Here is a 27,598-nt window from a genome sequence, read left to right as displayed (position 1 = left end):
CCGCCCCCGCCTCATCTTCAACAAGGGTATAAAAGTCAAGTGAAAGACGGAGACTTTTCACATTTACTTTGCGTGAATCAAAGAGTTTTCAAACGACTGAACGTGGATTATAGCGCAGGACCTCAAGATGCCGGCCAGACCTAATTGTGCAATAATCCTCTCTGAGACCAGCAAACCAGGTACAACAACATTTTGTACAATGTAATGCAAAACCATTACATTTAATATGAAAATGAATACCTTTGCATTCCAACAAACCTATAACGTATCAGCATCTTTTCAAAAGGGAATATTCTCATTCGCACAGACAGTTATTGGCAATTAATAAACAGGCTTCTCAGCTTGTTTGTCTTCCTATAAAAAAGAAAGATGACTTTGAATTCATAATGCCTCTCTCCTACTTGTCTTGAGTGAGTGTGTTTATTTGAAGGCCATTAATCTGATCATTATATGGAATAAGGAAATCAAGGGTATCACTGAAAATGAGGCATCCATCAAAACCACTCACACAGTATGAGAAGTCATTTTTACACCTTTGCGGATATTTTCGTTGACAGAAAAATCTTTTTTTAAATGTCAAATCGGTGACTGAATCTTATATATTTCTTTTTCCCATAATAGGTGTATATTATTTTGGAAAGAAACACAAGTGTCATTGATGTATCAGCCACCTATTTATCAATTACAGCGATGGTCATGATTGGGTTTCATATCCAATATTCTCACTGGCTTTAAAATGTTGTTTTAAAATGTGTACATTCACATTTGTCAAAATCTCAATACAGCATTGAAAGTGCATGGTATAGCACAGATTGTTGTGATTTTTCCTTGACATGAGGGATTTTCTCATATTATTGGCCTCACTTTTTTTTTTTGACAATTAATGTAAAAAGAAAATTTAGGAATACCTTGGATTCTATATTCTTTGCTTCTTAAATGCTAACATTTCTTCATGATTGTTAGAGTCCTGTTTCATGTGTCTGTGTGAAACAGGAAACAGCACTTCTTCTTCTTGCAATTTAACCTTTGGCCTTTACATTTTTTAGGGAAAAAAGTGAAACCCAACAAGAATGATAAGACAAATGCAGGTAATGGATTTGATGCATGTGTTAGTTTGTCTGAACATTACTTCTTTCTGTATTTACGCCTGTTTCCTTTCCTTGCAGAAAAAGTCTCAGTTTATGTGCCTGGTATCCCAGAGCCAACGAGCAGAGCTGAGCTCATGAAGTGTACAGGCAGATTTTGTTTTTTCAAATAATTCAAAGTTCAATACTTTTTAAAGGATTCACTGATAGTTTATTAAAAAAAAAATATTATGGCTTAATTTTCTCCTGTAGACTGGATGAATTTGTCTTTGGATGACAAGACTGCAAACAAGATGTTGTGGATTTCTGACAGTGGGTCTAAGGTGTGTCGTAGAACTGAGGAGATCTGTCCGGTCCTGGATAGACCAGAGAGATACGAGTACTCTCCACAGGTGAGTCAGAAAATGCTATGATACTATTACAGGCTATCTAGTAAAGAAACAAAAGTTTTAATCTTGTTTCCCCCTTTTTTCTTACTTTCTTCAAAGGTGGTGTGCAAAGAGGGCCTTTGGAACATGAGGGCCTACTGGGAGGTGGAATACTCAGGGTGGGTGGTAATTGGAGCCACCTTTGAAGGAGCAGGACGGAGGGCAAACAGTGGGCCGAGCGGCCTGGGAGAAAATGAGGAGTCCTGGGGTCTGTGTTGGTCAGGAACGTGTTACCAGATCTGGTTCAATGGCGTAAACAAAGACATAAACGATGTCCCGTATTACTCCAGAATTGGCGTTTACATCGACCAGCCTGCGGGGATTATAAGCTTTTATGCTGTAACTGGTGAGGGAGCAGAGAAGGAGGTTAAGCTGTTGCATAAAGTTAAGACAAGTATCGAGAAGAAGATTCTTCCAGGTTTCTGGGTAGGAATTCAGTCCTCATGCACGATACTGAGAAAAACAGAATGAAAGAATGGAGCTAAAACTGAACGAAACTGTGTTGATGATGTGGCAGTCTGGTTTTGACCCTTGAGTTGCTAATGTTTTATTCACATATTCCTATAAGTCTTATTTAATATCTAAATTTGCTTTAATTAATGAGTTAATCAAACATGTATCAGTTCTATTCTCTTTGTGGGAGTTGTTATAAAAAAATAAAAAAAATGTTTATTGTATTTAGAGTTGTTATCATTTCTAGAGAAATATTTTTCTATTTTTCTGTCTTTTTTGTCAGATACGCCTTTATTGTATAGTGTATGCCCGGTTCTATAGCATCATATTGGACATCTATGAACTGATAATGATGTTTATCAAAGTTGAGTGTCATGTGACTTCATGAAATCTGAAATAAAGTATGTATTTAAACCAAATTATTATCCCCTATTGTTTTTAATTTATGACTGTACAGATTCAGTTTTGTCATATTTTAGGTTTAATACATTTTAAATGAAATTAGCGCCTGACCTCATTTACTGCCTCTGGTTTTTCCATCTGTGATCATTCCTTAACGAGTGAAAGCCCTGTTGTGTTGCTAAGATAAGGTTGCACACAGTGTAAAGTGCTCACAGCATCGATCCTCTTTGGATTTAGCTGAGTAAAGAAGAAGGAGAATCACTTCCCTTCCCTCCGGGATGGAAGGAGCTCACTTTGATATGTGAGAGGCTCCAGTTTGAAGATCACTTTCCTATTTTGACAGGTGGGCCTCAACTCCTGCCGCCTTCACACCTGACGCATGAGCTTTACAGGAACTAAAAATGGGGCACACCAACAAAAACATTCACACTCCTAATTTAACAATGTCCATAAAGAGGCCTGATGATCAACTACAGGAGCCGTGCCAGTGTGTTGAAACCAACACTCCAAGTGGGTCACAAATTAAGCTGCTATTATTACCAATAAGAACTAGAAAACAAAGTGAAAGGGATCACTAGTGATAAACTATGGTTGACTCTAATTGCTCTCAATAATACTCAACAATACTCATCACAGCAGGCAGCTGTTTTTAGCAAAAGAGCTCTAAAAACCCAGTCCACAGTAGCTGCTCAGCATCGAGCAGCAGTCACACACAGTAAGCGATTAGCTGGTGAACAGAGCACAGAGACAGATATTTTCTTCAGGAATTGTCACAGCTAAAAGAAAGTGAACATTGGACTTACCATCTAGATGCTTTTCTGAGATTAAAAACATAAATAACACGTAGCACTATAGTTAATTCAGGTCATTTTTGACCTGGTCTTGGATATAATACAAATAACACAAAAACTCAATTATCATATAAAGTAAATGAGACACAAGAGATTTGTGTTGTGATGTTTTCATCACAAAAATATTAATAACTAAACAAAACCAAAAAAAAAAAACAGATGGGTCTTTTTTAACCCATCTAAGATCTAAAAAAGTCATTTGTGCCTGTTTTGTTGTTGTACCATCAAGACGAGTGTCAACAAATCTAAATCACATGGTGCTGATGCGCTGTGAGTATATCTGAGGTCAATTGTCATATGTAGCAGCTCCTTTGGGTACAACTTCCCAGCAGGACACTGTAGATAGAGGTTGCCACAGCTCATAATCATTTCCAATAATATATTATTGTATATATATATATATATATATATATATATATACACATACACATATACAAAACTGCTGAAGTACACTTGATCAGAGACATATAAGCATGATTTATGCTGTGGTTCCTGTGATGATTATAAGTGAGAATTTATAGTCAGTAAGGTCTGACAGTTAAACCTATATGACAGATAGACACATCCATTGTGGCCCAAAGCAAACAAAACTGGAGACCATGGTCCAAGAATAATCGCACCCAGAGCGCCGAGCGCCCTACATATTTGTGTCAGGATGTGTGAGCGTATATGCCAGGCATGTGGGTGAGTGGTAACCCTAAGCTTGTGTCATGAGAAAAGTGGTATAAGCTTTGCATGTGACACATATAGCTTTACATAGGCCTATAGGAGGCAGGGGAGAGTGTCCTATATTTCACTGCTTTCGACACTACAGACTCTGAATATAAATGTTTTACAGCAAAACAAATCATGAACCAACATTTGACTGTGGAATTAATAAAGTGGCAAATATACAATTTCATAACAGCATTATTAGATAAAAATCAGTTTTCCTCTGTTTGAGGAGAGAACATGTCAGTGTCCTCTCCTCAGACAGAATGTATGAGCTTCGTGTGAACACTTGTGCAGTAGCTTGATGACTTGCGTTCAGTAGCTGGTTCTAAATTACATCTACTCTGTGTGCTCCCGTGATTTTATTCCCATCTGGTCCGACACCACTCTATCGATGATATGCAGCAGTCATTTATTCTGACACTATTGGTCCCGGCAGATTTAGTGTCATGTAGCTGGCCCACGTTCAAACTGTCTACAGTATGACATCGCCTAGTGAGGTTCCATGTTGCTCTCTCTTTCTCTTTCTTTGCCTGTGTATATATGTACAGAACCCAGACGCATGCACACATATACTGTATATATATATATATATATATATATATATATATATATATATATACTGTATATATGCATACATACACACACCACTCTCATTCACCTTCACTGTCTCTGTTGTCTGTCCACAGTCACAAATGTCAATCTAGGACATGTGGTGCTCCCGTAGTCCATGCATGACACTGGGATGCTGAATCAAGGCCTGTAAAGTAAGGGAGAGAACCATATTAATAGTGAAATAATATTTGGAGAAACAGGTGACTTGATTGAATTTTCACCAGCTTTTATCAAATAGTGAAAGCAAAGTGGCAATAAACCTTGTGAAATGTTACAGTAAGAGGCCCGTGGCCTGCTCTGTGCGGAATGATTCAGACACCGCTCCTGTGTGTGTGACGTCAAACATAAGCTGCAAGTTTACTCATGAACATCAGTGTTTGTGCATTATCAAAAAAATAAATGCAAGTTGTGCTAAAATGTCTGGTGCTAGTAATCGTATTAACATAACTTTAAGTGCAACAGCTATTTTTGGTGATATGTAATTACAGCATTTTAGACAGTGTTGAAGCCACTGTTTTCATTTTGGAAAACGTATTGTAACTTTAATCTATGTATAGACAATATTCAAAAACACTAATACATGTGGTAATACTTCACTGGTTCATCATTTCTGTGTATTTATGTACACATAAATGACAGTACATTTACTTTAGTACTAGGCTAAATTCAGGTGCAATTTTGAGATACTTGAGCATTTAATGCTACTTTATAGTTTAACTCACACTTCAGAGGGATATATTGTACTTGTTACTCTAATGCAAATTTGTCTCTCTGGGTTAGTTCACCTGTAAATAACCATGTTAGGTCAATGCTGTTCCTCATTAGTGAAGACAATGCATCACAACATGAACATATTATACCATAAATAGATATTTATCACTTGCTGTTTTTAATTGTGTTTTTTATTATTAGTATTATTATTATTTTAATAGCTATCAGTACAAGCTGTGTGTGATATACAAAATTATTAAACAGCTCCACCTGGTGGATTCTTGCTGTCTGTACAATACAATACAATGGCTAAACAGTTTTATACAGATATATTTTATCTCACTTTTTGTGAGAATGACATTATGAGGACAGTTTTACTTTTGTACTCCAAATTGTACATAAGCAATTAAATAATAATTAAATAATGAACTGAATTATATTAACGTTGTTAATAAATGTAAATAAAGTAATAAATAAATAAAGTTTCTTGTGTTTACCTTAAAATATATATAATATACAGTATATATATAAGATATATAATAAATTACTCTGTAAAATAAAGCTCATTATAGATGCTTGTTGTTGTCTCAGGCCCCCTGCCTCTCTTAGCAGAGCTCAACAATTGCTACCAAGTGCAAATAAACACAGTGCAAATGAATAAAAAAATAGAACAAACCTCTCCTTTTATTTAGCTTAACAAAGCTACATATGCTACTGTACCTACCTCAGTAGCTGACTAGCTGGATGGCGCGTAAGCTTGGGCAATTTCTCGATATTAAAGTGAAGAGCCAGTGTTAACAGCAGCTGCTAATTCACTGTCGAGTTACCCTGACAGTTTTGTGATTGTAAAGATATTCCTCAGAGAAAGTTCAATTCTGATATTTCCTCTAGTCTACAGGAGCCAGTTACTGCAGCTAGCAGCAGAGCTTTGACTGGCAGCCGGCAGCCAGCACCTGGGGGCTGATGTGATTGACTAAAAATTAAGGGGGCAAGAACAGGTGACACTTCAGCTGTCATGAAAAATGACATTTTGAAATAAAAAAATGACTATAATGAAATAACATTTCATAATATTGGGTTGAGTTTTCATAATTTATTAAATAATTTCACATTTTATTGATTCATTTAAATATTTCACTCCTTTTTTTTTATTCCGTTAATTCATTTGATCATTTATTACAAAATGTCTCATCTGTTAAATACTGAACATTTTTGGGGGTCCCATATATTACAGGTTAATGTCGACTGTTATGTTACGTTGTGTCTTTTGTCAGGAACCACATTTCCCATGAGCCATGACACCACTCTTCCTGCTTCCTGAGTGTGAGCGCCCCACAGGTTGTTTAGTGTGTAATAGGAGATCATGAGTAGCCACGCAGCTGTCAGTCAACAGGGCTGATTGTGAAGTATGCTAAATGGGTGGGGTCGTAAATATCTGGAGGCAGACTCATGTGCCCCCTGTGAGAACTGGACATCCCGGGCATCTGAGGTCACGACCTTCCTGATTGAAACCAAATGGCCTGGACATGTGAAATACTAATTATAAGATGGCATGATTACTATTTGAGCAATGAGCAATGGCGTGAATGATTTTGTGCCATACCTGCGGTGCATTGTGTATCAAGGATCTGGGTTTTCGAGCAACAAAAGGACTTCTGACGCAGAATTATGATGGTCATAGATTTGAATAGTGTGCTATCAACCAGCCAGGCCTTGTTGCTATCCCACAGGAATAATTTTAGACTTGACTTTTCTCTTATCTTCCCTGTTCTCATAGCACTTAACATACCTTTGATATCTTCCTCTTGTACAACAATAATGCCAGCTCTCCTGAGGCATGTGTGGTGGCCCGCTGCTGAGTATCAGCTTTCACTTTTCCTCTCAGTGCTTCTCTTTCCGTCAAGATTTTTGATATTATCCATGATGAGAAACGCTCACACTCCCGTCCTCTCACCTTAAAGCACTGTACATCTGTTTTTTTCATTACCGGTAGATTAGTTGAGCATCATCTCTCTCGTGTGCTGCCTGCAAGTCAAGTGCATTAAAGTGCATACTTCAGTTTCTATCTTGAGAATATTTGAAGAGGAACTCCACAAGACGCTGACTCAGTGCAGGAGAGAACCTAAATAAGAGCCTACCATCTGGGAAAATGCTTTTGCCTAATTGCAGAAACCTTTAAAGTCTAGACACTATAATTATAAGACAATGGGATCATGTCTGACATTTAAATACTACCTTAGATATAGATTTTTTCTGTTTAGTTTATAATTCTTTAACGTTTTATTTACTATTTTGTACTCTTTCCTGCCGCTTTAACCCAAAACCCTCCTTTACAGTGAGACGTTCAATTAAACTGATCTATTACTGCTTCACTAGATAGTTTGAGCACCTAGATTTGATTGTAGAAATTCTGTTTATCAGTTTGCAAGTGAAACAAAGACTTCAAGCCATTGCACTCAGCTGTTCATACTCCGAATGGTTGGGGCCTTATCAAAGATGATAATTCAAGACTGGCATCCAAGTCTTCAATCGTCATAAAGCTAGATGCATATGGCCGATAACTGAAATTCAAATAATGCAAAGGGCAGAGCAGAAGAATGAGAGAGCAGCTGTTTTTTGTAAATTCCAAAGTCACAAACCCACACTCAGCTAAAGACAGAGAGGCTGTCAGGGGCAGGGTGAGAGGGAGGGACACTGAGGAAGAAGAGGAAGAAGAAGACGGTGGGGGGAGAAGGGAGAAGGGGCTCACAGAGAATGCACTGTTAGAGGACAGAGAAGCAGGCTGAGTGTTTACAGCCCGCGTAGGTAGATCACCGCACCGACACTGGCGCTACAAGTCCGAGCGGAGGGAAACAGTGAGAAACAGAGAGGGAGATTCACACGTACGAGGAGAGAAGCGGAGTGTGGCGGGAGATTGTTGGGAGTGTTTGGGCAACAGGAGCTCAAGGTAGCCAGGAAGAGGGCAGCCAAGCCTGAGGAGATGCTGTGAGGAAGCGTGCCAAGTGATGGAGCTTGAAGCAGCCAGCAGGCGGATACAATTAGTCAGGTAAAGCAATATGGCATCTTTATTATGATTTATGTCTCACTAAATTATAAGTATTATTTGAACAGTTAAACAACTGTTTCAGAGAGATATTTGAGTGCATTTCAGTATTTATATCAACTCTGTATTTCCATTCATTTAATAAGTTTACAGTCATTTTCCATTCACCGAACAAACTACTACTGTTGCTCATGGTTAGCAGAGTTGTGGAGCAGCGTGGCTGTTGTGATGCATTATCTGTGGCTGAAATATAACAGGCCCACTGAGGGACTTTTTCTCAGCTTTGCCAAGCTGTGATATCCCAGCTGTATTTTCACAGCAACTTTAATGTCTCCTAAACCCTAACTTTACTGTCCATAACCGAATGAAATATGTTGCATACAGCAATCCCATGTCCTCAAGAGGAAAATCTTCTCAGGCAGTCAAATATGTAGTTGAGACAGTGGCTTGTTAATTGTAAGGTCAAATGTATTGTCATGATTTTGTTGACATTAAAAGGCATGAGAATGTAGGAGACATGCAAATGTTTTTGTTGATGGAGAGGGAGGATATTTCCCCGGCCGATGCATTCAACATGCTCTGTGTCCAACTTTCACATGATGCTCCAGAGTCCTTGGGTGCTACAAAGCGCACTCTGTGCGGTACACAAACCCACTATTTGTCCTCCGGTCCTTCCCTCTTTAGCATTTCAAGTCTTCTCCTCCCAGCGCAAGTGACCCCAACTGATTAAGAAGGAGATTTTCCAAATATTTCACAACACCCACATAATCCCCCAGCGGCTGTGAGGTTGTTAGTCTCCGCTCTCATCTCTAACAAAGACTTTCTCTCATTTACTCTGTGTCTCACTAGTACAGGACTGTGGTTGATACTGACATAGATTGTAGATGCTGAACCATGTCAAACCACTGGGTCACCCACGAGTGCTTGTGGAGGCTGCATGTGAGATGTTCTCATGAATTTTTATCATCTAGTTCATCTCTATTGTTGTTTCATGAAGGTCAACAATAACGCTACAGTTTAGACAAGCTGTGAAATGATGCTTTGCTAAAGAAGCCACAGCAGGTGCAACTTAAAGAAGCTGAGGATCAGTTTTAAAATCTTAATAAGATGTTAGTGTGTAACTCGAGTATTATGTTGTTAAACATAGCATATATACATCTATACAAGCATATGCAAATAAAGTACATGCAGCAAGTAGTTTGGCATGGAGAAAAAATCTGAGGGGAGGTTATTGAATAAAGTGGTGCTTTATACAGTTATACTAGTAATATATGAAAAATAAATATAGAAGAAATACTTTATATGGACTATAGAAAGTAGTTATAGTTGTATCAAGTAATATAATATGAAATATAAGTAAAGTTATACAAAGTCATAAAGTAGGTGCAGGTGTAAGAAACATGCTACCATGTGACCTGAGGTACAGAACCAAATATGCTGATGAATCCTAAAGAGACAGCATGACTCTACAGAAAAACACAAAGCTCTGACACAGTCAGCCCCACCCCTCCCCTACACATTTGTCTTCAACATGCCACTTTACTTCCCCGGCACCACACTCTTTTATTTTGGTTCCCGTCCTAAGCAGTCTACACTGCAGTTCTGCAGTTTGGGACACATTCCAAATCTCGTCTGTCATACCAGCCCGTCCCATGCTGCCAGATTGGTTTTCACACTGTCCCGGGCCCCTCCCTGCTACCACGGCGACGCAGCTGTCACCTGTCAGTTTCATGGTGGGGATGCACACAGGCCTGTTATGGCTCAGAATAGACCAGTGGGAGAGTTTCACTGGAGGTGGAAGAGTACAACACCGAGTCTCTGAGAGAATGAACAGTTGACGAGGAAAAAAATCTCAACTATACGAGAATGTGGCATATGTGAGCTCGGAGGTTATGGGACTGGGTGCTGTTCATGGGAGTGACTGACTGGGTGGCTTCTACAGAGAGAGAATCTGGTTCAGTTTGTATTGGTAAGGCCTCACCAACCACTCTCAGCTAGTTCATTCAAATATGTAGGCCGGCAGTGCTACAATATAAGGAGTTGTTCAGTACTAGTTGTGCATGTGTATTCAGATTTGTTGTTTCTCATTAAAGAGGTCGCTCCGAGGTCGTGGCAAACTATAATTGTACAGATGTGGATATTTTTATCATCTGATCTGAAAAAATCTTACAGTATTTGGATTTCCTGCGCACTTTTATGTGTTTGTATCACAGGTAATTATGACTTAATTTCTTGTTCATAAAGCCACCTGCATAGTTACAGTACCTGGTTAAAGTTAATAGTAGGGTTTAGGATTTAGTTTGGGTGCAACACTGTAAAAAACAATTTAATCTGCATTAATCTAAATGTTTTGACTGAAATGACATTTTCGCTCGGCTGTGACACTCGCTTATCTTCGTCTTCTCCTTCTCATCTTCTTCGTTTATGTATGAATTCTTGTATTTCCCTGCAGAATGGATGACCAGGACAGAGTAAGCCAAGCTTCCAGTGTAGCCACTATTTCCTACTTTCCTGTGACAAAGGTGCGTTTTCCAGTTTTCCAGGCAGCCGTGTTATAATGTGCACATGTGGAAGGATTTCTGTGACACCGTTCATGCATACAAAATGTGTTATTCTTTCCTTTTGGGTAACAGGAAAGTGATGGGAGGGTGCAAACATTTGGGAAAAGATGTCAAGCTGCCAAGAGAGACCCCAACTGCCCTGTGGTTATTAGAGGATGGCTCAACAAAAAAGTAAAACGCCAAACATCATCTACTGATCTGTTTAACATCTTTTACCTTCATCATTGCATGTAGAAGAGTGTGTGGCCGGGCCTCTAATGAATCTTCCCTCTGCAGGATAGCTCTGGTTTGAAGCTCTGGAAGAGAAGATGGTTCGTTCTCTCCAACTACTGCCTGTTTTACTATAAAGGTAAAGAGCACAGCATGAGTCCCAGCACTGTGCGTGGAATGAAATCTTTCCTATGTGCTCTGGATGAACAACAAGGCATCTCTTCTTTTGTTCACTTCTTTCCCGCCCTCAATCAGACAGCAGAGAAGAATCTGTGCTCGGCAGCATCCCACTCCCAAGCTACAAAATCCTGTTCTGCACACCACGGGAATGCAAGAACAGAAAGTTCACCTTCAAGGTATCTTCATTTAGATCAAGTGTTATACCAGCCTTTTTTTTTTTTGATTATGCATAAAGTGTACAAAGAATAACTTAATTGTTAACATAGAATTTTGTTTACATTCAAAGCTATATGGAACAACAAAATAAACTATTCCACAGGAATATTTTAACTATTTTAAATCCACTACACACCTGAAAGGTTCCTCTCTGCATATATTCACTGAAACCCGTCTAATCAGGTCAGATTAAAGAACTTCTATCTTACCCTTATTTGAATTGGTTTGAGTAAAAGTAGTAGTTCACTAGACTGAAAAGCATCACCATACACATAAAACAAAAACCATTTTAAAAAATCATAAAAAAATTGAGCTATCCTATATGTAAAAACAAATCAGCTGCCATCGATTCTTCATTAGGGGAGAAGTAACAGTGTTACCTCGTGAATGATCTCTGTAAAACTAGGTGGTGCACCAGGGAATGCGCTCTTACTTCTTCAGCGCCGACACTCAGGAGGATATGTTGGGTTGGGTCCGAGCCCTCAGTCAGTCTGCAGCGATGGAGCCAGACAGCTCCATGAACAGGTACAACTCTACTCACTGTGGATATGAGGTGTTATGTAATGAATTGATTGCACTGTGCACTGAGTGAGCCAATTTTTCTTTTTTTGGTGCATCTCTGATCCTTTCAGGCGTTGCTCAAGTTATCAGGATTTCACACAGATAGGTGGCAGCAGTGAATCTGTGGACTTCCCTAAATCCCCCTCCGATGGAGAAGGTCCTTCCCAAAAACACAGGCACGTCAGCAGGACTCTGAGCGAACCGAGCCATCTCACCGGTGGGAGGATGGGGACGTCGCACTCGGAGCACAGGGGGAGGCGGAGAGTGCGTCACAGAAACAGCAGGTTGTCAAGTCGTTTCAATGTGTGAAAGACGCACAGTTAAATCCCAGTGGTTTACTTAAAGGGGGGGGGAATCCTTTGAGAGAGGTCCCAGCTTTGGCATTTTGTGCTGTATTCTCTGATGTCTTCACAGCCCTTCAAACAGAACACCCAGTCCCGCTGAATTCAGCAGGAGAAGAGCTTTCGGTCCAAATCAAGAGGAGGATTCTTTTCCAGGCCAAAACACACCACCCACCCAAACAGAAATTATGGGAACAGGTTCATTGACCTCCAGAGGGCAGCTTGGGTCCCGACCTCATACGCCAGTGGGAAGGGTTGACATTCGACCTCACGATGACCCGGTCATGGTGCCACAGACCCTATACTACGCACCTGCCTCACCTAAGCTGGAGTTCAAATCCACTCCGACTACTCCAGTCTCAGAAAGGTGGCAGAACCTCAGCCAGGTCAGGGCATGTTTGGTTTATCATGATATCGGAAAAAATTACAACAGAGGTTTTGTACCATACAGCACTTGTTTTTTTTTTCAGTATTTTTCAGATAATAATAATGTGTCTTAAGTGCAATAAACTGAGAGGTACAGCTTTGATTTATCGCCATACTCACAAGCATGAAGCATATAGGTCAAAAAGTATTTCTTTATATATTAATTTTATACATTATTATTATCATTATTATTATTATGTTTTCTTTATATGGCTTATTTGTTTATATACAGAAAGATAAAAACTGCCTTACCCAAAGTTTAAGTAAAACGTCACAGATATGCCTGCTTATTGATATTATTATATATTTTGAAACATCATCATTAAACAAAACTTTTCCATTCACTCAAGAATTACAATTTGAGGGTTTCAAAAACGTAAGTAATGCCAATGTAATCAACTATTAAGTTGCATTGTGGGAAATGCAGGATCCAGTGTTTTTGGAGCTCAAAAGGAAATCTCAGCCACTGCCGCTGTGATTTTGATCATTCTGTTTTAATCTAATCTGCGAGTTCCCCAACTTTATGGAAGTGCAATGCTAAATCTCCGGAGTGCCCCTTTAACATAATTTCTTGTGACCAAATGACTCCTGTTACTCACACCTTATCTTTTTCATCGTCTACAGCCTACACCTACATACGGTTCAGTTCATCATATGCCGAGTGGGAGAAGACCTCTAGGAAAGGTGACTGTAGTAGTGTAATGTAGTACAGTATTGTAATGAACGATACATTTACGGCAAGTTTGTAGCACATCACACCTATTGATCACATTCCCACCATTCTTTACTAAAAACCAACTAAAATAAATCATTGAAGTGAGTTGAATTTTTACTGTTGTACTTTTAAAGCCACGTTTCCGCTGCTGTTCTCACTTGATGTTATCTACGTGCTGTGTTCTCCTTCAGAGCTACTCTACGGGGGCACATGCAGACTTACTGCCCCCTCTGCCCCCCTCATCGAGAGCCGCACATGCTCCCCACCCACCACACCACCACCACCACCATCACCACCATCTCCGCAGCCATTTATCTGTTTGTGTGCTACCGCCAGCCATGGTACAGCGCTGTGTGTTCGTATAGTGTCTTGTGTGGGAACAGAACTGTCTGTGGTGTCATGGTGTTTTATATTTGTGTTATGTCGCCTTACTATGTTTGTGCTGTAATGTCTTACTGTGTAGGCTTTTAACAAATGGACTCTAACATTATCAGCAACAATATTTTAAGGATCCTGTTATATTGCCCTGTACTTGTTTTATGTCCATGTCACTGTTTTGTATTTTCATTAATATTTGTCAATTTCTATTTGTGACTAATAAATCATTAATTGTGCTCATTATTATTATTATTATGGCTGTTGTTGTGTTTAATTGTGCTGTTATACCTATCCTATATCTGTGTGTTTTGTGTGTATTATGAGTACCGCCATGATTATGCTACATGTAATGACGATTACATGAAGGTGCTGTTTGCTAAATAACAAATACATCTTATGCAAGTACATTTTTGAATAATTTTCTCCCTCAGATTCACAGTACATGGCTGTAGTGTCTGTGTTTGTCTCACTGAGAGCGCTGAAGCTTGCGCTGGGCTCCTTTGAAAGACAGTTCAATCTTAACATTCAAGCATTAACATTCAAGCATTAACCTGCACACAATACCATAAATAACTGTGGTGAGCACAAAGGATTTCATTTTAAAAAGATTTTTAAAAAATTATTTCATGAAGACATAGACTTCTAATCACATATTAAAAGCCTGTGACCAGCAAAAAGATATATAAAATACAAATTTTTTATTTTTTTTTTTTTTTAAAAAGCTATTTAATAAAATTGACCTTGATGCTTTTTAGGCCCAGAAGCATGACTCGAGAGAAACCCCACCAATCAGACCTCTTGAAAGTGATGCAGACGTGAGTATCAGAAGCAGTCACTTACCATCTTATTAGATGTTTCTCTCTGAGGAGACATCAGTCAGATTGTGATTTTCCCTCTACAGGCTGTGTTGACAAGGTTGTGCGGGTGTGACAAGCTGCTACAATCACTGTCTGTAGAACTGGCCCAGCTGCAAATGGATAAGGTCAGTACTTGAATGGTTACAGGTGTATCCATCCCATGAAAACCAACGATCTCATTAATAGCCCTGTATTCTGTCTGTTCTGGTAAATATTGTGACTGCATCTCAAACTGAGACTCTAGTGTCGTTTTACAGGACAGTGTCCAGTGTGCGTTAGAGGTGTCCAGACTGCAGCTGGAGGAGTGGCAGAGCCAGGGGCCCCGAGCCCAGGAAGAGGCACTGACCCAGAAGGCTTTGCTCCAGGAGGATCTGGTCACAATCCGAGCCAGAATGTGTGACGTATCATTGGTGTGTAAAAACTCCAGGTGGCAGTGACCCCAAATGAGACAAGCAATGGCACTACATGAGTAGGGCTGCTGTGATTGCAAACCCCTCCAATCCATTAGCAGAAATCAGGGATCTTTGGGTTTTTTTGTTGTTGTTTATAAATCTGTCTCTATATTTTTTACTCAGGAAATGGAGAGGGTGTGGAGTCAATATGAGCGAATGGAGAGTGAACTGTCTGTTATACGCTCACACCTTCAGCACATCTGTAACTTTGGAATACCACAGGTACTTCATAAACTACAAAATGTGTACTTATTATATATATATATATATATATATATATATATATATATATATAAATAAAACAATATGAATGTTTACAGTATCTTATGTATATCTGTCTCAAAGACTCTGTACTTTAGTGATTGCTCACCCTTGAGGTCCAACTAAGTGCATCTCCATTTGTGTGTGTTTGCTTTCATAGTGTTGGAGCATTCACCCCAAGGTCAAATATTTCATGAGCAAAATCATCTGTTTCTTTCTTATCAGGAGCAGTCTCAGGCTCAGAGAGAGCTGTGGATGATGGAGGATATACTCGCTGGACTGAAGGTCAACAGGGATCATTTCCGCTTCTTGCTGGGACTACAGAGGCACAACAGTAAGAATCAGCTACTCCTGCTGTAATGTTTAGAGTGTGTAGCTCATGAAGGCTTGTGCCAGTTTGCAGAATTCAGGTTCTCCTCCAATGTGTTGTGATGTTGTTGGTGGAAATACAGTGATATGCTTTAATGTACATTTCTGATTTAAATTGAGTTATGCCTCCTATTAGAGTGGTGAGGTGATAGCTCAACAACCACCATGCTGTACATACTGTATGCAGTACATAGTGAATTATTTTAATTATCCTTTGTTTTGAATTGAGTATCTTCTATTAAACAATACATTTCTTATACAACACACTTATACTATTATCCATGAATATTTCATATATTCAATATATATATATTTATTTATATGGATGAATTGCTCAAGAATTCCTGGGTGGGTGAACAGATACAGTTAAGTGAATTAATACAAGCTACACCAGGTAATATTATATGCAAGAATACAGCCATCTTATCAGCCTAATGCACAAGGCTTCATTACCAAAGTGTTAAGCAAATTGCTTAAAAAAAAAAAAAAAAAGGAGAGGAAACAGGAAATGATATGATAGATCAAAACTTCAGAGTGAATAAGAAAAATCTAAAAATGTAAAGATGCCAGTAAAACACTTAGGCCTGAGGACATAACATTATGCTGATGTCACACTGTACATACTGTACAGTATATCTTGTTCTGTCTCTGAAGTCTTAATTCAAACAATTACTCCTTGCTGCCATGTGGGGTCGCCACTGTGCATAGTTGCCTGTTCCATCCTGATTTTGCACATGAGAACCTGACAATAGATGAACAGTGTTAACACTCTGACCTTTTCTGCCTCTGCCCCAAGTGTTCCAGCAGCCAGCCCCACATCCTGGATCCCCTGGCTCTCCCACAGAGAGGCTGCACAGTGGACTGCCAATGGTATGACTCCTGTCCATGATTCCTTTGTCAGTGACCCCTGACATTTGTTGTCTGCTTATGAACAAACATGGAATTGTTGTCCACCCGAGGCAGAGATTAAATTAGTCTGCTGGCATCTGCTGACTAGATCTTATAGTATGCCAACATTTGTGACATACTGTATTCATGTCTTTTGGAGCACTAATGATATTAGCTCTCGAGTCAGAACAGCAGGATCTGCGCAGGTCCTTCAGTCAATGTTGTCGTCATGTCAAACATTGACTCTCTAAAATGTGTATCAGTCTGGTATAGATACAACTGGATCTTCCATCATGGCTTCACAGTTTTTATTACATTCCTTGTGACTATTATCCCAACAGGATGTGGAACAAGAGCCACCAGCCCGTCCAGCCTTACCCCAGGAGCTACTGGAAAGCCAACAGGGCCACGGCTATACAGAGTCACCATATGAGGTGGGAAATATTGACATTATGCCTGTCAAATATCATCCAGTTTGAACATGTTTCCATGTTTTTCTATGCTTATGTTTCAGGGAATCTACAGCCACGCTGTTGATCCTGCACATAGAAGAGGGAACAGCCAGCCTGACCTCCTTCATGTGAAAGCACCGAGAGACGCATCCGGTTGGCACAGATATACTCAATATAAATAGAGTACATGAAAAAAGCCATTTTGATACAATGGCCAGTAGATTAATATTTTCTGACTCATCTAATATGAAACAGCTTTAATAGGTGTTTTATGCACAAAAAAAAAAAAAATCATTGTTAGTCCCCAGTGGCTTTGTTTGTCTTCCACCCTCATATTTCCTGTTTCTCTTTCTTCCTGTCACCATCTCCTCCCACCCATCCTCTCGCCCTCCTTATATCCTTCTCCTCCTCTTTCCTGCTTTTTCATTTCATCTTTAGACTCTCAGTCTGGTTCAAAGTGGATCCCACCAGACACAGCCAACCAATCAACCAAGGTTTGATTCTTCATAAGTTCCTGTTTGCTGGTTAACTATATGTGGATGTATGCAATGTGATCCAAAAAGCTCCAAATATAGAAGCAGTCAAAAGCTGATTTTTCCTCATTGCAATCACAGCCAAATTCCAATTCTTTGATTCTCTCATCTTCCTTGCAATTAGGGCATGTTGCAGTGCCTGTTCGAGGCGAGAGGGGGAGGCAGAGGCTCATGCCTCATCACAGTAGCTCAGGCTTCTCACTTCTGCCACCCAACCCCCCCTTTCTCACATGCACACATGCATGTGAACATACAGATGCAAGCAGCCATTCTTGTACTCATGCACACATACATCTCTGCACAGACAGATGCAAACACGCAGCCCTGATAATAATCCATAATCTGTTTTTGATATGCAAATCATAGATTCCGTTTCTGGCTTTACCTTCTCTGCATGTGTACTGCTGAGGTCCAGAGTTCATAAATGACTCATATCTTTTCTAGAAGATGAAGATGAGTGAAGAAGAGCAGCTTGAGAGGATCAAGAGAAATCAAGAGAGGTTGACAAATAGGAAGAAACCTCCCATGCCCACTCCAGGTGTCCCGAGTCAAAGTTCAGAAACACGAGAGGAGGTTTGCCAAATCACTGATCAGTATAACTGACTGGATCAGCGCATTATATTATATACAAATATACTTACACTCATTGTACTTAATTACTAACTACTAATCTATCTTGGTATTTCCTCAGGCCCCCTTTCCTTTAAGGGTGACACGTGTGGTTACAGCTGTACTGCCATCCTCTCTTGTGGCCCGACGGGTTTCTGTCGAGGATCCCCCGGCTGAGCTTGACACTCCACTGCCTGAGCAGATCCCACCTGAGATGCAGCAAAGACTGGCTGAACAGAGTAAAAAAATGTCGAATAAGCCACCTAGGCGTCTGCTGCTGGAAAGCCCTGATCAAAACCGGTCTTTGGCAGAAATGCAGCAGGATCAGCCCGTTAAAAGGACAAGCAGACAGCAGCATCTGGGTGCGCTGAGGTCTTCCAAGAGAGAGTCACGGGCAGACGCGAGCAGAGCTGAGGCTACAGAGACCTCAAGGAATCAAGCTAGAGACCATGCAGGTTTAGGAAATGGAAGAGAGAGCTCAGACACTAGGGTAAGAAAAAATAAAGTTAAATTAAATAATAATACATTTTCTTGTCCTGTATAGTTGTTATCCTTCCTCAGTGTTTAGGTTCCCACAGACAGATAACACTAATAATTCAAAATCTTATTATTAACAATATGTAGAAAAGTACTGAAGTAGGAACCTTTCTTCTTGACAAGACATGAAAGTGACATTAGCAACTCTCATGGCAACAGTAGTAATGTTAATTCCTTCACATCATGTTCTATTTATCATTACTGTATTAAAAAATGATTAATTGCATTGATTTATCCCATAAGTTCAGTTCATTCTGGTGTAGCATGCATTCTGATGTGAAAGTGCTTTAGCAGGCGGAAGAACGGCCCACTGCCCTCCTCACCCCTGACATGGACCCTGACCTCTGTCTGACCCCTGAGCAGAGAGAGGCCAAACTCCGACGTGTGGAACGAATACGGGAGAGAGTCATACGAAGGTGGGATATGTCATCATTTATATTTAAATGTATTTATAAATGCTTTAGGTGCATTTCACAAATTGGTTGTTCTATCCATCTATCTATCCATCTATCTATCAGCGCAGTCAGAGAGAGTGTTTCTACACACAATCAACAACCAATCAGGGGGGAGAAGCAGGATGTTCTCCAGGTGCCCCCTGACACAGCTAGAAAACAAAGGATGAAATTAGGTACGTACGGTATTCCCCAACACAAAATTAATAAGCTAAGGAATGGAACCGAGATCAAGTTTTTCCTGGCCATTAGCTATTACAGTGAAATACCAAAGGAATTCTATATCAGTAGAAACATATGCTGCTGACTACTTATGCACTAACTAACTGATAAGTTCTGCTCCTGTTTTCAGATCTTGAAAGCCAACCATGTTACGTTGGAAACTACGGGGATAATCCAAGAAGTCCAGCAGAACTTGAGTTTTCTAGTGGAACATCTCAAGATGAAGACGAAAGAGACGCACGTGTGAAAAAATTTAAAAGTCAGGTCAATTTTGGGGACAAAACACAACGCAAAGATCACAGTGGAAGAGCAGGGGTTGCCAAAACTAAGATCAGACGTCCAGCTTCACCATATCATATATCATCTATGACTGTCTACCAGAAAGACGGAGGCAAGGGATTTGTAAGTTGCAAGGTTGAAGAGGAGACAAAGCTTGAAGAACCTGCTGCTGATGACAATGAAAGTAACTCTTCATCCACGGATGTGAGAGCCAAATGGTTCCTCTCCACCAACCAGTGGCAAGGGTTCATACCTTTGCAGATCCCTGGCATAGACTCATTGTGCAGTGAGGAGATAACAGACATCGAGCAACAACCAGCATGCACTGATGACATGACGGAGTCCAGCGAAATGTCATCCACAGTGTGCGAGAGCTTAGAGAAAATGAAAGAGAACCATTCACTCTTCTATAAGATTGCATGTGACATCAGTATCTCAGACACAGACATAACAAAGAATGACGGGAATACCAGTGTCCAACCGCCTTGTGGGCCAGAAGAGGAAAAGGAGCCGCCGATGGCTGAGTCTGTACCAGTTGACGCGACCAGTAATGTTGGAACATCTCCTAACCAAGACAGCAAGGATTCCAGCATAAGTTTGCCATCAGATGTTGATGAAAACAGCCTCTCAAATGATAATAAACTCCAAGATTCAACAGTGGAAACCCAGGACAAAGCAGCGTTAAATACCTCAGTCAGTCCAGCAACAGAGACACGTGTTTATGAAGAGAACCAACAAAAAGAATGTGAAGACACCTCGACGCAAGAGAGCCAGTTGAAAGTCAAAGAAGCTAATCATGGCGCTTCTGCTCAGGACGCTGGTTCTAACCAGGGCCAGGGTGAATGTGCAAAGAACGGAGAGGAACACAGTTGGGCGAAAGAGTCAGAGGAGAAGAAGGTGGACCAAGAGAGATCGGAGGAGCTGAGGAAATCTCGTAGTTCAAGTGAGGAGAACAAGGAGACAGTCCAAGAACGAGGCGGCAACAACTCCGTCACTCCATCCAGCTCTGTGTATGAGGGCGGACGCATGATTCGGAGTGCCTCTTTTAGGAAGGCACGAGTAACAGTGTTAAGGACAAGTTTGTAGGAGCGAGAACAGTGACGGCTTAAGGAGCTTAAATGAACGAACTTGGGAAGGACAAGAACAGAGTTAAGTGATTTATAGTAAAGGAAAATGCCTCAGGAAGAAGACTTAAAGTGTTTGAAGGAAACTGGACCTAACTTTGAGTTAGAAAATGGTAAAATGGGAACATACAATATCAGAAATGGACATGATCTTTGGTAAACTTGAACAATTCCATTATTCATAATATGTGGTTGAATGCAGATAAAAAAAAAAAAAGTCTTAAGAAAATTTCATCAAAATGAAATCTATGTATGCAAATATAGTGTTGTTCTTGCAGTTGGTAAACACCAAATATCTGGTGTATAGTTGCAGTCAAATACATGCCCAGAATTTGAGGCTAACACTTTCATTCCTCTTCAGATATACATCTAACATAACACAGAAATGATAGATGATGGCTGCTTATGGACGGCAACATAACCCTGTTTTTATCACTGTAACAGAATGTGTTTTGTATCTCAAATATCCTGATTAATAAACATGCTGTGTGCCACACTGAGACGCCAACTCCTGCTTTTTATGTGCAAGACACACATTTATGGTTTTGCTCTCACTCCATGCATCCTTCACCCCCCCCTCCACTCAATGAAGGTCCCCCGGGTGCTTGGGTGCTGCTCTCTGAGGAGACCTGATGCAGGATTACATGGAGCCACTGAAAATGCCTTTGTCACTTTAAATCCTTGCCGTGTCTCAGTCGATGACATCATTGTCTGAGAACACATTACATCACCCCTTTCCAGGCTCTCTCTCTTAAAGACAGCACCACCTTATGTTTACTGAGCAACACACACATACACACTCACAGAGAGACCTGCTTATCTGTTTACAAGTGTGATATCAGTATCAACATGCATATTTATAACAGTCTTTATCAGATGAAATTTTATGCGTGGGCTGGTGAATTCATATTGTATGGATGTTAATTACATTATGGACAGCATCCATAGATATGGCCATTTCCATAGATGTATGAAAAGTTGGCAATTGAACATAATAACATTCATTTTAAACATATTCATGCCACGATTGAATAAAAGTCGCATGCTTTCTCTCCCACAGTGCAGAATGCGTTCCTGCAGCGACTTTAAATGAGAGCTTTTTTTTAAAAGACAGTTTTAATACATCAAACATTCTGTATGTATGTAGTGGAGTGGAGGCAAGGTGACCCTGCAAATATATGAACTGTGATTTATGGTAACTGCTTCCTTAAAATTAATAGGTAGAAAGGTGGATTACTGGCATATTTGAACAGTTATAGCTCAGAATATTGGATATCATATGTAGTTTTCACGTGAGTTTTTGTAGTGGTCTGAAGTTGGGCCTGCAGAGCATCATCCCACACATCCTTTGCAAGAATGCACTGCAGATATAATACTGGTTTATTATTTACAAAGTCAACTGTATGCATGTTTGTCACATATAATTATTTTAAATGAGTGAATTTGGGTTCAATCTGCAGCTAAAAGGGCAATATGGGATCGTTAGAAATAAAATGTCTGTGCAGTTAGTTTGCACTTGTCTGTGATATACATACACACTGTATAATTAATCAGGTGTTTGATTGGCCTGTGAGTGCGCGTGAGTGCGGGGCGCGCGCGTAAATCACAGGGATGCGGAGAATGCTGAGAGAATGTTTCTTTAAGACCCATTACCTTCCAATCCGACAGAGGGGGGAGTCTGTGGTAAGGTGGCGTATCGTCTCTCTCCGCGTCCCCCCGCTCGCCGTTTACATGTGGAAAAGAGAGGCGGAAAGAAATAACACACACTGTCAGCTTTACTCTGCTTTCGGATGAGGAGGGCACGGACACCGAGGCACGATCTTTTGCGGAGATGGACCTAAGGAATATTTAACATCTAACATGGACACTACAGGCTCCCCGCGATGACTGTGGTAAGGATGCAACTTCACACCGCCCCATCGCAACCCAGTTTCCACTGAAAGGGAGAATTATATTCATCGGGGGGGGGCGCAGAGGATGGAACATGCATGCACAAATGTAACGATAAATGCATGGGTGTGCGTGCACGCGCGTGATAACAAGTGGGCTACCTAACATTGTGTTGTCAAGGATTGAGGGAGGGGGGTGGTGTGTGTGTGTGTGTGTGTGTGTGTGTGTGTGTGTGTGTGTGTGTGTGTGTGTGTGTGTGTGTGTATGAGGGCAGAGAGGGAGGGGGTGCTATTTGAATCGAAGCAAATAGGCTTATATTAGATAGACTATGCAACGCTCCGAGCCTATGTCAGTGTCAGGCATTGACAGGTGTGTTGGCAGCTCACAGCACGATTTATCTAGGGCGCGCTTGCTCGCTCATACAGTTAGGTGAGGTGATAGCTACTTCAGAGAGAGAGCGCGAGAGAGGGAGGGAGAGAGAGAGATCATAAGATGCTACTGTATATTGGCCTACTATGTGTTGCTTGTAATTAATCATGGCTGTAACTAAGCTCTTTGCCGTTGGGAGCTTTGTAGTCAAACCTCCCAGTTCGTCTCACCGCTGTTACTGGGCCTATGGAGTTGCTTATAATTCTATAATGCCTGGAGAAGGCAGGCCCATTACTGAAAATGTGCGATGTGCATTTTTTGGGCCATCCTCCTGACGTGATGCTTTCCACAGCCTCAGTCGAGCAGGATCTCTTCAGAGAACAGACAAGGATCCATCTCCCTTCTTCTTTGCTTTAGTGCTCATTTTAACACTGATCACTCCAACACACAGCTACTTAGCTTTTTTTTTTTGCTTTTTTTTTTATTAACTAGAAGAATGTAGATGTGCGCGTGCGTGCTCGTGCGCACTCGCGCGTCTATCATGGAATGGTCTTTCCTCCATACATCCAGAAATGGAGGTATAGCCACAGACTAGTCGACCTGTCATACGGAGAGCCTCGTCATTTTCCCATCAGCTACAGCCCGGTGTGCAGTGACGATGCCAGTGCGACCAGAAGCGTGTTGAGTCCGAATCCCGGTGCCTCCATTCCCTCTGCCCAGCTGCCGACGATCACTTATCGATTCCAATGATGCGTTTCTTGCCCAGGGGGTACCGTTTCATGGTATTAAGAGGAGGGGGGAGGTGGAGGGGGAGGTGGTGGTGGTGATGTGGGGGGGAGAGACGCGTTCATTATTAGTCGCTATATGCTCTGCTTTTACTGAAATGCCCGGAATGCATCCGACGTGCATGCAGTCTTTCGCTGAGGCGGTGATTTAACGCTTAACTGGATGTAAAAACCCATCGCCCAGACCCCTCTGTCTTTAGTTCTCATTGTCGGCGGCTGTGGGAGCCTGCAAACCCCTCTCCCCGCCCCAGTGTCTGGTGGAGGAGAGCTGTTGTTTGATGCTCTTTCTCTCTCTCTCTCTCTCTCTCTCTCTCTCTCACACACACACACACAAACACATATTTTTTCCTTTGCCCATTTTTCAGAGACAGGGAATATTTAGTAACATGATACACCGCCTAATTGGGGGCCAAATCCTAATTGGTCATCCAGCAAGCAGATACTGTAGGCTACAGCCAGTCTGTCCAATCCAGGGTACAAGCAGGATTCAATGTGACTGTGGATGATGATGATGATGATGATGATGATGATGATGATGATGGTGATGATGAGGGCAATCATAATATGAACGCACCCACATGTGCACATAAAACACACAAACTTGATTGATTTCAATGTGGTGACACTGTGCGTGAGCTCAACCATTACACCAATGGATCTAATGCAGCTACTTGATAATGTGGCTGTGCTATAGCTCTGCATTAAAGAAACATGCCATCAACAGCGAATTGTTTCTATGCTGCCTCTCTGCCCGTGCCCATGCTCTCACTTCAGTGGCAGCAAGAATAGCAATTTTATTCCAATAAAAAGTCTTAATAATGCTCATACAGCTGTGATGTTATGGCATGAGAAGTCTACAGTGAACCAGACACGGAGTGCTCGCTCCTGTTTCCTAGTTGTCGTTCTCTCTCTCTCTCTCCTCCACACACTCACAAACACACAGGTCCCGAAGCCCAGTGACCTCACAGCTGACGCTTCAGTCAAAACTGCAGGCTGCACAGTTATGTTTTTCTCTGCACTGAATCAGGACTCCAGCAATGAATCCTTTGTTTTTCTCCTCAGCGCAAAAACTCATCATAATGACACAGGAGGAATACAGTGAACTATTACTGTGAGCTGTGCAGTGATTGTTACAACATATACAATAGTCCGCAGTAATTACATTACCCCGTTTTCTGTTGCCCCTGCTGTGCTAATGAAGAGTTGCTGGTAATGACAATGAGTAATATCCCAAACTGAGCGGTAGAAGTTTTGCTTACAGGCCACCTTATACTAAAACAGGAGTATTTCAAGGCTTTTCAAGGCCCCGTACCAACTCAAATTAATTTCAGGAGGATATTTTTGGGTAGTTTGGATCACAATCAGAAGATGTTGTAGTCTTTGGTCTACATAAAACCTCTGGAAACATCAGAGGTACTAAGTGCAGTTTGATCAACAGTGTTTTCTAAAGAGGCACAAAAGTGACGCATTCAAGTCAGACCACGAGGGCAAATTTGTCCCAACACAAAGATATTTTTGCCCTATAAAACGCTATAGATCCTCATCAATAACGTTGGTTCAGTTTACATAAAAGCAAGCGAGATCATTAAGCAAGTAAATACTTGCAGAATGCCTTTGAAAGGCAACAAAAACCACATCAATCTGATTCTGGACAATCCAAAAAGTGTTTGTCATTATGTTGTGTTTCAAAACAGTTGATAGCCAAACTATTTTTGGTAGCCACAGACCATGACAGGAAGTGGATAAAAGTACATTTTTGCACTCTTGGTTGAAAATCACCACTTGAGCACAGTAATAACAGAACAGTTATTAATCAAAATCAGCTATCACCGACATCAGTTGCCTTAGTGCTAAACACACTGTTAGCATGATGTAATTCAGGTGTCTGTCATGTGACTGTTAAACTCTCACTGATCTTTTGTCCCACTGAAGCAGGTTATCACTGAATTTTACGTTCACTTCTGACGTTTCACGATTCCAGGGCTTTTTCAAGTCCTTTCTCAATGTGTGCTACTGCTATGAGGACACGCAATTGATGACATGCATATGCAGCCACCAGTGTGTCGGAGAGTTCAAAACAGTTCTTAAATCTAATTTCATTTTGAACTCTGGAAGTGCACTTTAAGGAAATGCAGTGAATGCCAGTTCAGTCTTGCATCAGTGATTATCCATCAGTGGAGCGGGAAAGGAAGTAAGCTGTTTTTTAGTGGGACACACAGTGAGGATGCCAAGTGCTCTAGCCAGCTCACCAGCATGAGGAGCTAATGCAGAGCTGTATCAGGCCTCCAATTACCAGCTAGCAGTCCCTATCTTTGGTCTTGGACATCCTTATATTAATAATAAGACCACTGGCAGAGACTTATTTTCACTGGAGCTCAGGCTCACTTGCGCTAAATATGTTTGATCACAAAATGGATGATTTTGGTTGGACAAAGAAATTCTTTATTGTGCTGCCTAGTCTCACTGACGTAAAGAAGCCTGCATGGGGCACTAAATCAGTCCAAACCACTTAAAAGTATAAAGGCCAGTGCAAGCCCTTGAGTATTGTAGACTAGACAGTGAAGAATATGGGAGGAAAGAAGAGAGGGGCTTGAGGCGCTATAATAATGTTGATTGCCTGAATCTATAACGTTTTGGCCCACAGTGTGCAGGGTGAGACAGAGGCCTTATTCAGTAAAAATAAAAAAAGATCATTTTAAGTTATGCGACCAATTTGCAACAAAAAATTTTTTTTTTTTTTTTTTTTTTTTTAGAAAAACTGATGTGGACAAATTTCTAAAATGATTGAGATCAATATTTCTAACAGTTTTTATGACAGCTAAAGTCACACTGATCTCATCAAGTTGATAGCATTTAATATCTTAAAGCAATGGCTGAACATTATGGGAAATTTGCCTCAGGGCTGCGTGATATTGGAAAAAAAAATGACGTTTCTGGGATATATGCAATACTGCAATATGAAAAAATATAGGGATTTTCACCAGATTTGAATTCCTGTTTTCAAATCATCCTTTCAGTGGCCAAAATAATTCCATACAACTGACATTGCTTTTTAATTTTTTCTGTCTTGGTTGTTTGATAAACTGACCGAGAACGATTGTGATTGGCGGTTGGCTGTGCGCCTGCGTGTCACTCGCTAACTAACTCACAAATGCTGTGTGTCTAAGAACCCTTCAATCAAAATGAGAACAATGCACGTTTTCTTTTCTTTTCTTTTCATCAAGTATCAAAAAAGTTGTAGCATGACATGTTTACATTAAATGAGGAGTTTGATTCTACTGTCATTTCTCTGCATTAAATATAAAGGTACAGTCTGCGGCTGGTTAGCTTAGCTTGGCATTAAAAACTGGAAACAGGGAAACAGCCGCCTCTCTCTGCGCTCTCTCAACCAGCTTTTCTAAAGCTCACTATTTAAAAGGGATTTAATCTATTTAAAAAAAAAAAAAAAAAAAAAAGTCAGACTACTACTTCAACACACAGGATTTCAAGTAACATTCTGTGTTTTGGACTATAACTGGGTTGAACAGTAATAATTTCATTCCTGTCTCCTGAAGATGTTTCTCAGGTTGCATGGCTCAGTGTGTATGTAACTTAAATACGCCTTTCATTTCATTCATTGTAAGTTGAGATTC

At 40.6% G+C, this 27,598-nt stretch overlaps 2 protein-coding genes across 5 annotated transcripts; both read left to right on the top strand.

Annotated features, from left to right (window-relative positions):
• Nucleotides 1-66: 66 nt before the first annotated feature.
• On the top strand, nt 67-2,385 carry LOC111658660 (tripartite motif-containing protein 16-like protein). Its single transcript, XM_023411240.2, has 5 exons — nt 67-179; nt 1,047-1,088; nt 1,167-1,229; nt 1,338-1,477; nt 1,574-2,385. Exons 1-5 carry the CDS (start codon nt 128-130, stop codon nt 1,982-1,984), a joined length of 708 nt encoding a protein of 235 aa, XP_023267008.1. The 5' UTR covers nt 67-127; the 3' UTR covers nt 1,985-2,385.
• Nucleotides 2,386-7,996: 5,611 nt separating this feature from the next.
• plekha4 (pleckstrin homology domain containing A4) lies at nt 7,997-21,422 on the top strand. 4 transcript variants are annotated; one of them, XM_023411287.2, is made up of 24 exons: nt 7,997-8,302; nt 10,752-10,821; nt 10,933-11,031; nt 11,137-11,209; nt 11,326-11,426; nt 11,873-11,991; nt 12,099-12,311; nt 12,442-12,754; nt 13,419-13,478; nt 13,701-13,850; nt 14,643-14,702; nt 14,789-14,869; nt 15,002-15,154; nt 15,320-15,418; nt 15,683-15,791; nt 16,623-16,696; nt 17,056-17,148; nt 17,229-17,319; nt 17,605-17,660; nt 18,144-18,272; nt 18,391-18,798; nt 19,140-19,261; nt 19,364-19,473; nt 19,650-21,422. In XM_023411287.2, the coding sequence occupies exons 1-24, from the start codon at nt 8,262-8,264 to the stop codon at nt 20,882-20,884; spliced, it is 4,059 nt and encodes a 1,352-aa protein (XP_023267055.1). In that variant the 5' UTR covers nt 7,997-8,261; the 3' UTR covers nt 20,885-21,422. The 4 variants fall into 4 exon arrangements, with proteins under 4 accessions (XP_023267055.1, XP_023267054.1, XP_023267057.1 ...); XM_023411286.2 differs by having other exon boundaries at nt 19,137-19,261; XM_023411288.2 differs by lacking the exon at nt 7,997-8,302 and adding an exon at nt 10,073-10,268 and having other exon boundaries at nt 19,137-19,261.
• Nucleotides 21,423-27,598: the final 6,176 nt, after the last annotated feature.

Source organism: Seriola lalandi, unplaced genomic scaffold (genome assembly GCF_002814215.2).
Source record: "Seriola lalandi dorsalis isolate HSWRI2012SDOR001 ecotype SW California unplaced genomic scaffold, Sedor1 jcf7180002054464, whole genome shotgun sequence".
NCBI lineage: Eukaryota > Metazoa > Chordata > Actinopteri > Carangiformes > Carangidae > Seriola > Seriola lalandi.
This window is presented reverse-complemented; position numbering and strand designations above follow the sequence as displayed.

Excerpts from the sequence above, each read along its gene's own strand:
- plekha4 (XM_023411286.2), top strand. The coding sequence starts at position 8,262 with ATGGAGCTTGAAGCAGCCAGCAGGCGGATACAATTAGTCAG. Across the intron at positions 15,419-15,682 it reads GTAACTTTGGAATACCACAG|GAGCAGTCTCAGGCTCAGAG; the intron begins GTACTTCATAAA and ends CTTTCTTATCAG. Across the intron at positions 17,149-17,228 it reads ATACAGAGTCACCATATGAG|GGAATCTACAGCCACGCTGT; the intron begins GTGGGAAATATT and ends CTTATGTTTCAG.
- LOC111658660 (XM_023411240.2), top strand. The coding sequence starts at position 128 with ATGCCGGCCAGACCTAATTGTGCAATAATCCTCTCTGAGACCAGCAAA. Across the intron at positions 180-1,046 it reads CTCTGAGACCAGCAAACCAG|GGAAAAAAGTGAAACCCAAC; the intron begins GTACAACAACAT and ends TACATTTTTTAG. Across the intron at positions 1,230-1,337 it reads CAGAGCTGAGCTCATGAAGT|ACTGGATGAATTTGTCTTTG; the intron begins GTACAGGCAGAT and ends TTTCTCCTGTAG.